This window comes from Leopardus geoffroyi, chromosome C1, assembly GCF_018350155.1.
Source record: "Leopardus geoffroyi isolate Oge1 chromosome C1, O.geoffroyi_Oge1_pat1.0, whole genome shotgun sequence".
Taxonomy (NCBI): domain Eukaryota; kingdom Metazoa; phylum Chordata; class Mammalia; order Carnivora; family Felidae; genus Leopardus; species Leopardus geoffroyi.
The window spans coordinates 149,035,611-149,047,889 of record NC_059328.1 but is presented as its reverse complement, the minus strand read 5'-3'; the positions used below and the strand labels follow the sequence as shown (position 1 = coordinate 149,047,889).

The following is a 12,279-nucleotide window of genomic DNA, read 5'->3' as shown; positions in this document are numbered from 1 at the left end:
CACATTTGGAGAGAAAAGAACAGAAATGGGAAATAGGGCAGATTTAACACAGAGCAATATGTCCTGAGATGTGTGTAAAGGCTACAGGGCAAGTATAACGTTTACAGTGCATAGGAAGTATTTACATTATTGCGACTAAATATTTTTTTTATGTTTATTTATTTTTGAGAGAGACAGGGACAGAGCATGAGCAGGGGAGGAACAGAGAGAGAGGGAGACACAGAATCTGAAGCAGGCTCCAGGCTCGGAGCTGTCAGCACAGAGCCGATGTGGGGCTCGAACTCACGAGCTGTGAGGTCACAACCTGAGCCAAAGTCAAATGCTTAACCAACTGAGCCACCCAGGTGCCCCACAACTAAATATTTTTTAATATGAATGATAGGGTACCACAGTTGGTCAGAGGAACTAATAAATCATTCAAGTGGGATGAGTCTTGGGACGGAGAACTGTGTACAGGCCAGACAGGAAATTGGATGTGGGAAAAATGCTAGTTAGTTGAAATATATCTTGATCTTCAGAGAAATGGTTTTTTTTTTTTTTCCCCATTTAATCTTTTTAAATCCTACATGGTTCAGAACACATGCAATTTTTTAAATGTTTATCTATAAGAAAGTATAATATGTTTTCTGTCAGTTTAAATGTAGTTAATCCTAATCTTTTTTTCTTTCAGTTTTATTTTTCCTTTTACCTTTTATTACATCTTCATTTGTTGATAAAAGAAAGCCACCCTGTAAACACAATCTCTAAATCATGTGTTTTCTTTCAGATATCCAAACCTTGAAACCTTTGCTGTAGATGTCAGGCTTGTTTTTGACAACTGTGAAACATTTAATGAAGATGATTCTGATATAGGCAGAGCTGGCCACAGTATGAGGAAGTATTTTGAAAAAAAGTGGACAGATATTTTCAAAGTGAGCTGAAGTTATAATAACCTCTCTTTTTTTTTTCCTTTTAAACAAGGACAAATGAGACCAGCAATGTGAACTGTATTTACATAAATGTGCAAGGCACATACATAATGACTTTTTTTTCCTTAAAATAAGCATCACAAAAAAACAAAAAAAAAAAGTATCAGAAGAATGATACCATTTTTAAAGGCTTCACTCCTACAACAACCAAGGCCCTTGGTTATTGGTTTGTGTGATTTATCAGCTAACTTAGGTAGAACAGGGAAGCACACCCAAAGAATTTTCAAAGGAAAGGGTGTTATAGTGCAATAGCAATTAAAATATATCAAATCGCACTGAATATTCAACACCAGAGCTCTAATGTGGGAAATGGTTCTCCTTTCCCTCTCAATAAATATCTATTTTTCATTTTTTTACTTTGTAGTTTATTTTTTAGTGAATGTATTTAATTTTATGAATTATTTATGATTAAACCACATCCAGAATCTTCGTTTTCTGTGAAAAGGAAGAACTAGAAAATTGCTTTAAATCTTGAAAATACAACAAGGAATGTTTTAAAATATAAAACAAAGCCAAGTTAAACTGTTTACACTGATGTGCTATAAAGCACCAAAAATAAACTTTACTGTAGAGTTACAAGTACATTTATATATATATATATATATATATATATATATATATATATATATATATGTTGCTGCATCACTTGTGTAGTTAAATTGTATTTCAAGACAGTGAAGAAAAATTGACATGTATATACTGTTCATTATTGTTTATATTAAGTCTTGTTTTAAATATGTATTATGTGTATATATTGTTTGGAGACATTATTGTTTATGCCTTAGAAGGATTGTAGCATTTTATTTTAGTCTGAAGGTAATTATAGCTATACAGCTTGTACAGTAATTATCCTCTACCAACACTGTGGCGTCTCCTTGATCTTGGTAGTGCCTGCCTTTGAAACAGGGTGTAGGGGATATTAGTTTTCCATTTTTCTATTTTGTTATATAATTTTAAGCCACCAGGGCCTAAATTAAAGTATAATCATTTGTATCCATGTGGAATAAAATTGTGACAATTTCCTACACACACAGTATTTTTTCATAGAAACATTTCCTTCCCATTTGCCTTGCCTCAGAAATAAATTTAAAAGACATTTGTAACCACTGTGTTTTATCTACTGTGTGTTGTGGTGGCCTGTTGGAGGCAAATAGATCAGAATTTTTTTTGTACCTATGTAAGAGTACTTGAAGTTTTATTTAAAATAAAATGTTGTGAAAAAGGTAGCATTCTTTTTTTTAGGAGTGTTATTTTTCACTACTATGTGTGGCACGGATACAATAAAAGACTTTTACAAACTAGTTTTTTAGTTTTTCTTAATGAGCCTGAAAATGTTCATTTAAATTTGATTTTTTCAAAACCATAAAGGAGGAACAACAGACTGTAGCTCAAAGGACAGTGGGCTGGATGGAGGAGGGTGGTTTTAAGTCAAATGTGACTTTCATCTCTGAACAGCATTTTATTGTTTGTTTTTTTCATATTTTCAATATGAAAATTTTAGAATACATTTTAAAAGTCTTGTTCTGAATGAGAAATGTCTCTACTGGTAGACATATAACCCAGTTGTCAATAAGCAAAGTTGATCCTATGAATTAGTCTAATAAGTCGTGAGCTACCAATTCAAGCATTCTTGAAATATGATTTGATGCCTTGCTGGGCTCTGAGGAATCAGTGGTGAACGAGACAGGCACAGACCCATCGTGGAGCGTACAGCCTAGTGAAGATGTGGTCCTGAGACGATGTCCTTAGAGAATGGTTTTAATAGTGAAGGAAGAGTAGAAAAGTTTTGAAGAAAATATTACTAACTTTAAAATGCTTCGAAGCCACTGAGTATTTTCCAAAATTTCTAGATTGTTTGTGGAGACTTCTATGAAAATCAGCTGTTGTTATGTAAATATGTCAGTTTTTGTTTACCATATACTGCACTGATGCCTTAAGGGGCTGGTGCTTCATCAAAAAGACTATGTGAAGAAAAGAACAAGGTGGTGCTGTAAATAAAGTGTCTGGTTTCTGTGTTTATTGAACTGCCAGATGCTCCATGGGGAGTCTTCTTCATGGGGGTGTTGTGCCTTAGGGATGATACATGCTTACATTAATTTATATTAGATGGTATATAAGCAGCTTGATAATAATATGTCTGGTGTCTGAGGAGCTCATAAATGAGAAATAAAATGCTTAAACACACAAAGTACAATTTTTCAAGAGTGATAATTTTCTTTTAAAAATAAATGTCCCTGAAAAAAAAAAGGAAATCTAGGTAAATACTGGCTCCTTTATTTATTTTTTTAATGTTTATTTACTTTTGAGAGAGAGAGAGAGAGAGAGAGAGACAGTGTACCAGCAGGGGAGGGGCAGAGAGGAGACACAGCATCCAAAGCAGGATCCAAGCTCTGAACTGTCAGCACAGAGCCTGACATAGGGCTCAAACCTGCAGACTGTGAGATCATAACCTGAGCTGACATCAACCACTTAACCAACTGAGCCACCCAGGTGTCCAATAGTGGCTCCTTTAGATTAGTGTCTTCGTTATTGTTACTCACCAAGGGTAGGCGTTCAAGAAGTGGACATGATTGAAAAAGGGCAATTGGTCTGGGTAACTATTGTTACTATAAATTTGTGGATCCTTTGTTTTGTGAATGAATCTTGCACTGACAGTACCCTGGGTTGGGTATATCTACAATAAACCAGTATCATTTTTTCACTTTAAATATAATAACATTTTCCTTACCCTCTGCTGTCACACAACAAGTATACGCAACATACTTTAAACTAGGCTTTAAACCTGAACACTCTCCACTTTAGTTTTGATGGCTCTGTAAGTTATATGTGGCTTCCCCACATATTTAGATTTAGATTATCACTCAAGGACTAACCAACCAAGAATAACTGAGTAATAGAAACACAGAAAACACAGAAAATAGTCATCAGTTTGAAATCTGTAAAGAATAATTCAGTATTTATTTAGTTGTTAACCGTCATGAAAATTGAACAGTGAAAATTTATCTATGGGTACACGTTGAACTCATAATAACTTACTGTAAATGCAAGGTGATTGTTTTTTCTTGTTTTAACCCCCAAACGAAATTTGTTAAAATCACCAATTTAATCAAAATTATGAGGATCTAATCTGTCCTTGGTACCTTATGCACCCCCACTGTGTTCCTTCTCTTTTCCATCACCTCCAACCTCATCCCCTTTCAAGAAATTTAAAATCCTATTCATTTAGCCACCCGTAAACACATTCTCAACCAGGAAATTTGGTATCAATCATTTACTCCTCCTGTAAATTTTATTTGTGGGCTCCCTCTCTTCAGGGTCATTTGTATCTTAAATATGTCCATTTGAGAAATGAAAGAAGTTTGTGTTCTGTTAAAAGAATTTCATGCCAACAAGGAGACAGAGTAGGTATTTTTAAGAGAATCAAAATTTCCCTTCCATAGGATTATGACTCATAAAAAAAAAAAATACAACACTGGGAAACTAATAGAGCCTTATCTACTAGGAACTTGGCTCTAGTGAGGGATCTCCCAAACCTAAGCGGGCTACACTACTATACCTTAAAGAAAAAAAAAAGTTAAGCCTCAACTGTATACAATGAAGGTAATTTCTTTCCTCGATTCTTGTCACATCCTTCACATTGTTCTTGCAAAGACTTTCGTTTATTTTTCTAGTTCTTCATTCAGCAACTCTTCAGTTTCCTTCCCCCCACGTACAAATGCTTTGATGTGTCTTTCCAATTAGCCTTTTACATATTTATTTAGCTACATGTGTATTTTTACAAATATACAGTGTGCAAAGCATAGTGTTTTTTTAACTTTATCAGTTGCATTATGCTATAAATTTGTTTTTCTTTTGAGTTACAAAAAGTAATGTGTACATCTAGTTCACTACTTTTGATTGCTGCAAGATATTCCGTCACAGGCTCATACCATACTTGGTTTCAAATTTTCTAAGAATGAAAATCTAATATTGCAGTGAATATTGTCATACATATCTTCTATGGGCCTATGTGTGGAAGCCGGTTTCCAAGATGTTTCCAAATGATCTCCACTTTCTGGTATTCATGCTCTTGTATAATCCTTTCCCACATTGTATCAGGGTTAGCCTGGGTGACCAACATAATATGGCAGAGTGATGGCCTGTGCATTCCCAGACTAGGTCATAAAATACGTTGCTGCTTCCACCTTGTTTTCTTGGATCACTTGCTCTGGGTAAGCCCAACTATTGTGTTATGAGGATACCCATCTGGAACAGCCGATAGCTAGCACCAGCTTGCAAGCCAAATGACTGCAGCATCTTAGAAGTGGCTCCTACAGCCCGAGTTAAACTTTCAAATGACTGGAGCCCCCCCCCCCCAACATCTGGACTACAGTTTCATTAAAGACCCTGAGCCAAAACTACCCAACCAAGCTACTTCTGAGTTGTTGCTTTTTTTTACTTAAAGGATAGTTTACATATTAGCGTCAAGTGTACATCATAGTGATTTATTTTGTATATACTATGAATTGATCTCCATGAGAAATGTAGTTACTGTCTACCACCATATGAAGTTATTACAATATTATTGACTCTGTTCCTATGCTGTACATTATATCCCCATGACTTTATTTTATAACTGGAAGTTTGTACCTCTTGATTCCCCTGCCTATTGCAGCCCCCCTCAAGCCCTTCCTCTTCTGGTAACGGTGTGTTTCCTGTATCTATGAATCTGTTTTGCTTGTTTTGTTTCTCCACATATAAGTGAAATCATATGGTATTTGTCTTTGTCTGACTTATTTTATTTACCATAATACCCTCTAGGTTCATCTATGTTGTCACAAATGGCAAGATTTCATTCCTTTTTTGTGGCTAATACTCTGGTGTGTGTGTGTGTGTGTGTGTGCATGCACACAACGTATCGTCTTTGTCCATTCATCTGTTGACAGACATTTAGGTTGCTTCTATATCTTGGCTGTTGTTACAATGAACATAAGGGTGCATACATCTCTTCAAGTTGGTGTTTTTGTTTTCTTCAGAGAAGTACCCAGAAATGGAATTGCTGGATCCTGTGGTATTGTTTTAATTTTTTGAGGAAACTCCATACTGTTTTCCATAGTGGCTGCACCAATTTATATTCCCAACAGTGTATAAGGTATCCCTTTTCTCCACATCCTAGCCAATACTTGTTATTTTATGTCTTTTTGATAATAACCAATCTAATCAGTATGAAGTAATATCTCATTTTTGTTTTGATTTGCATTTCCCTGATTAGTATATTGAGCACTTTTTCACATGACTATTGGCCATCTGTATGTCTCCTTTGGAAAAATTTCTATTCAAATTCTCTGCTCATTTTTTATTTGGGTTGTTTTTTGATATTACATTGTGTGAATTCTTTATATATTTTGGATATTAATCCCTTATTGGATGTATGTCTTGCAAATATCTCCTCCCATGCAGTAGGTTGCCTTTTCGTTTGTTAGTGGTTTCCTTCACTGTGCAAAAGCTTTTCAATTTGATGTAATCCCATTTGTTTATTTTTGCTTTTGTTGCCTGGAGAATGCTCCAAAAAATATTGCTAAGATTGATGTCAAACAGCTTACTGGCTATGTTTTCTTCTAAGAGTTTTATGGTTTTAGGTCTCACATTTAAGTTGTTAATCCATTTTGTAAATTTCTTTGTATATGGCATAAGATAATGGTCCAATTTCATGATTTTTCATGTAATTGTCTAGTTTTTCCAACACCATGTATCAAAGAGACTGTCTTCTCCCCATTGCATATTCTTGCCTGCCTAGTCATAGATTAATTGATCATATATGCATAGGTTTTATTTCTGGGCTCTCTATTCTATTCCATTGATGTGTTTGTTTTCATGCCAGTAGTATACTGTTTTGATTACTATAGCTTTGTATTATAGTTTGAAATCAGTAAGTGTAATGCCCTCAGCTTTGTTATTCCTTCTCAAGATTGCTTTGGCTATTCTGGGTCTTTGTGGTTCCATACAAATTTTAGGATTGTTTGTTCCTTTTTTGTGAAAAACGCCATTGGTATTTTGGTGAGGATTGTACTGAATCTGTAGATTGCTTTGGATACTATGGTCATTTTAACAATATTCTTCCAGTCTATGAGCACAGAATATCTTTGCATTTATTTGTGTCTTTAATCAATGTTTATAGTTTTTGGTGTACAAGTCTTTCACCTTGGTTAAATTTATTCCTAGGTATTTTATTCTTTTTTATGTCATTATAAATGGGATTATTTTCTTAATTTTTGTTCAATAGCTTGTTATTAGTGTATAGAAATGGAACTGATTTCTACATGTTACTGAATTATTACAGAAACTATGAGATAATAAATACTGTTTTAAGTCACTCAGTTTTGAGTAATTTGTTACATAACAGTAGAAAACTAACTGCGATAAGAATTTCTCTAGGATCTATACAAGTTAGGTATGTGCACGCTTTCCACGTTTTTGCCATATTACTCTCCAGATGATTGCACCAGTTTACACACCTACCAGCAGTGAAAGAGGACTCTTCTTCCCCATCTTCCAACAAATGTTCAATTTTTGTGTGTATTATTTTTCACTAACAATTTATTATAGATATTGAATTTGAATATCATGTTTTGAAAAGTATCAAGCAATTTATCTAAATCATATTAGTAGCTTCAACTTTGTGTATGTTTGAAGTTTTTTTTTTTTTTTTTTTTTTTTTTTTTTAATGTAACTGTCATATCTAACCCTATCTGCTTTCTAGGGATGGTAAAAACTGCACCAAATTTTATTTCAACCAAATTTTATTTTCAAATTGATATTCAGGAGATGAAACATTTGCATTTGCCCTAGTTAGTTGGGACAGCTGATATTGCTAAAGAAAAAGCTCAGGTATATTGAACAGAAAATATTGAAAGTTCTTAGGTATTCCTGGGGCCTGTATATATTTATGAGTTAACTACAGCAAAAGTAGTGCTTGGAGGTGTGGTGGGTAAGGAGTTGGCTACATGCAGGGTTACAGGAAAAGTAATTTGGATCCTCTGGATCTTCAGTCGAAGAGAATTTTGCACCTTAGTGTTTAAATCAAGAGAGAGGCAGTAGCAAAATATGAGATCTGTTTCTTTACCTTGATCATACACGTGAAAATCATTTGGGTTGTTCTCATTGGATGACTAAATAAAAGTGTTGTGGGGTATAAATTGTAGATAGTTCATTCTTGAACTTAAAAAAAATTCTAACTTTTTAACTAAAATAATTTTTTCTATATGTTCATTTTTGAGAGAGAGTGAGTAGGAGAGGGGCAGAGAGAGAGGGAGACAGAGGATCCAAAGTGGGCTCTGTGCTGACAGCAGAGAGCCAGATGCAGGGCTCAAACTCAGGAATCGTGAGGTCATGGCCTGAGTTGAAGTCGGAGGCTTAACTGAGACACCTAGGTGCCCCAAAATTAAAAACATTTTTTTAAAAATAAGTATCAAGCTCGATTTCTAAGGGTATTCTTTTTTTTAATTTTTTTTTTAACGTTTATTTTTGAGACAGAGAGAGACAGAGCATGAATGGGGGAGGGTCAGGGAGAGGGAGACACAGAATCTGAAGCAGGCTCCAGGCTCTGGGCTGTCAGCACAGAGCCCGACACGGGGCTCGAACTCACGGACCGCGAGATCATGACCTGAGCCGAAGTCGGCCGCTTAACCGACTGAGCCACCCAGGCGCCCCTATTTCTAAGGGTATTCTTATGCTCCCAGAACAGATTCCTTACCATCCCCTTTAATTAAAAAAAAAAAAAAATAGCCCTAATAATCATGGTAGTGGATATCAAAGAATATGGTGAATATTGAGGGGGAATTCAGTAGCGATGATAGAGGACTAAGGCTTAGAGCCCTTTGGGAATAAATCTTGGGCTCTGAAGTGAAAGGAAAGCTCAATGAGTTCATTAGATTACCAAAGGTTAGTGAGACACTTACCTGATGTAGGTTTGTATGGGAGACAGTGTGATGCCTTGAGAAGCTATCTATATACGTATTCTAGTGACTCCTCCAATTGTCAAAACATATTTACAATTTCTTTTTTAATATTGCTTTCAGCATTTGTGATACGCTTTTCTGAATATTTTCATTGTCACAAAGCTAAAATTCTTTTGAATATAGAAGTGACTTTTTAAAAATAGATTCTATGCAGCCATTAAAAACTATCATGTAGATCTATATCAATATTGGTAAATGTAAAAGGTGATTATACTATAGAATGTATAGTAATTCTGTTAAAATATATTTAATGCACTTAGTGTGGGGAAAATTCTGAAGGGATGTATAAAAATGTTCACAGTGGTTTCTTCTCTGGTTGGTAGAATCTAAGAAGACTAACATCTCTGTCATCTTCCTTATCCATATATCATAATTATCTTTGCAACAAATGTGCATTATTTTCATTTTCACATTTAAAAAGACACAACCAAGTATGGTAGACTTAGGTGGTAAATACAATGTGAATATACTGAATAATACCATTTCAGGATTAAAGATTGAGGCATAACATAATTGAGATGTGACTTTCACATCTATTCTCTTAAGTTAAATACATTTCTAGTGTATAGATATTTTCCATGTGGAAGACACTTTAACTGTATTCATTAGCTGTCTCCTTATTTCCTTCCAGCATCCACTCTTGTAGATATTGGTTGGCCATTTGCTTCAGGGGAAAGTGGGCCCTTTATCAGCCCCAGGAATGTAAATCTTAATTAGTACACCAAAGTGGCAAGTACACACCTCTTGAAAGTGCTTCACAAATGGGCAAGTGATACAATTCTGGGCAGTGACAGATGAGAGAAAGTCTACTAGGGGACTTGTGGAGAATTTTCCAGAGGAGTACTGTCCATAAGGGACATCATGTCCATCACATTTTCTTCTTATGTAATAAAAAAACATGAATCTGAAACCAAAAGTGCGGTGTTTTTTTCAAAAACGCATTTTTAACATCTTGAATTCTCTTAAAGAGCGTTAATAAAAAGACATTAGAAAATAAAGAACTGAGGGGCGCCTGGGTGGCGCAGTCGGTTAAGCGTCCGACTTCAGCCAGGTCGCGATCTCGCGGTCCGTGAGTTCGAGCCCCGCGTCGGGCTCTGGGCTGATGGCTCAGAGCCTGGAGCCTGTTTCCGATTCTGTGTCTCCCTCTCTCGCTGCCCCTCCCCCGTTCATGCTCTGTCTCTCTCTGTCCCAAAAATGAATAAACGTTAAAAAAAAAATTTAAAAAAAAAAAAAAGAAAATAAAGAACTGAGAAAATGACACAGGAGAAATAAGAAAAGTTTTTAATTAAATTATGGTACTTAGAATTTAAAAATCCATAAACAAGAAAAATACTTCTTGTACTAAAGAAGAGGAAAGGGCAAAGTGAAACAACCCTAATACATTCCTGAGTAGTTACTGTGGAACTGGGTAATTTCCCAAGCTCATTTCTCAGCTGGTCCAAACTTCAAGCTAATTTAGGACCCATTCCTATGCCCATCTGTTCTAATCACTCCAGCTCCTATCATGTCTCCCTCCTTTGAGCTCTTGGCTACCCTCAACCATATATTTTTGTACTCACTCACTGATTCTCACTCATTCCATTGCCATTGCAATTGTATTTCGAGAGCATGTATTGCTAACTATTTAATTGCAAAGTTAGTTTTTCTTTAAATATATCATTTTAAAAGTTCTTCTATGTTCCTTAAGTAGCATTATTACAAGGAACAACTAGAAAATAAAGATAAAATAGGATTATTGCTCACAGTTACATAATTAAAGAAAAATGAATAAAATTTGAATCTTTAAGATTCTATGTTGAAGTTCCAACTATTTTGAGACTCTGTCCTGTGAGAGAAGATAACCAGTCACTTATGTGATCAATGATCTCTACGAATTGTTACAATGTTTCTCTAGACTATTGGCAAGACACTTTAATATCTCACAAAAGTGCAAACTCATAGACTAGAGAACAGCTACAGCAAGGCTTCCGTCTCTGAACTTGCCTTTCCCTGCAGCTAACCATATTGGCCTCAAGGTCTCTGTGCTGTACTACTGTCATGTGTAGGCAGGGGGTTGTTTTACATATTTTACTTACAGAATATTATAACCAATTTGCTCATCAAATTAGTGAAGATTAAATATTACTCAAGTCTGTCAAAAGTGTGGAGAAACAGACACAACCACATGTTGCCTAAAGTGCAAACCATACAGCCCCCCTGAAAAGCAATATGGAAGTATCTATTAGGAATTTTTACACCCTTCTGCCCAGGAATTCTATTTCTATTTAACAATTTCCTTAGTAAATATTCATGAATGTGGATAAAGATTTATGTACAAAGCCGTCTAATCCAGTACTGTTTATAATCACAAAAATACTGAAACAGGGAAAATGTTAAATAAATTGTTGCTGGAAATGTGAACTATTATACAGAATAATAAGCTACTGGAGACATTTTAGGCATGGAAGATACTCAGGATATAAGTGTAAGTTTAAAAAGGAAGTTTGCAGGACTTTGTAAAATTATTGATATTTATATGAATGAAAGACTGAAAGGAAATATTATCTCTGGGCTTTTTCTTTTTTTTTTTTTTTTGGAAGTGTAGTTGACACACAACATATTAGTTAAAGGGGTACAACACAGTGATTCAACGTTTATATACATCATGAAGTGATCACCATAAATCTAGCTACCATCTATCACCATACAAAGCTGCCACATTTTTACCTATATTCCCGATGCTGTACATTGTATCCCTGTGTCTTATTTTATAACTAGAAGTTGTATCTTTTAATCCCCTTCCTCTATTTTGCCTATCTCCCACCTTCCTCCACTCTCTGGCAACCACCAGCTTGTTTTTTGTACCTGTGAGTTGGTTTCTCTTTTGTTTTGTGGATTCCACATATAAGTGAAATCATGTGGTATATGTCTTTCGCTCTCTGACTTCTTTCACTTAGCAGAATACCCTTTGAGTGGGTAATCTTTGAGTGATGCAATTATTAGCTATTTTTCTTATTTATATTTCCTTTATTTCCTACAAAGAGCTCTATTATTCATACAGTCACAAAGTTGTTTTTAGAAACATACTGTTTTGGCAATACTTTGGCATGTAATTAGGTGTCCAAAATCTCAGTCATGATGCACTCCTTAATTAAAAAATCACAGGAGCATCTCAAAATCATGAATTTTGATTGTCCCTTTTCTGTTTGTCTTTCTCATTACAAATAATTTCCAGTGATCTCAATTTCATCTTTAAAATGAGCATTTTAGGGGCGACTGGGTGGCTCAGTCGGTTAAGTGTCCGACTTCGCTCAGGTCATGATCTCAAGGTCTGC

General features: G+C 35.2%; 1 protein-coding gene across 10 annotated transcripts in view; it reads left to right on the top strand.

Annotated features, from left to right (window-relative positions):
* Positions 1 to 9,828, top strand: part of BAZ2B (bromodomain adjacent to zinc finger domain 2B) — a 328,314-nt gene extending 318,486 nt beyond the window's left edge. For 6 of the 10 annotated variants that reach the window (XM_045479953.1, XM_045479955.1, XM_045479954.1 and 3 more), the window contains one exon: positions 767 to 2,269. In XM_045479953.1, coding sequence (XP_045335909.1) covers positions 767 to 920 — 154 coding nt within the window. In that variant the 3' untranslated portion in view covers positions 921 to 2,269. Of the gene's footprint in view, positions 1 to 766; positions 2,270 to 9,596 lie in introns of those variants that run through there. The other 4 variants (XM_045479948.1, XM_045479950.1, XM_045479949.1 and 1 more) reach the window with 3 other exon arrangements.
* The last annotated feature ends 2,451 nt before the right edge of the window (positions 9,829 to 12,279 follow it).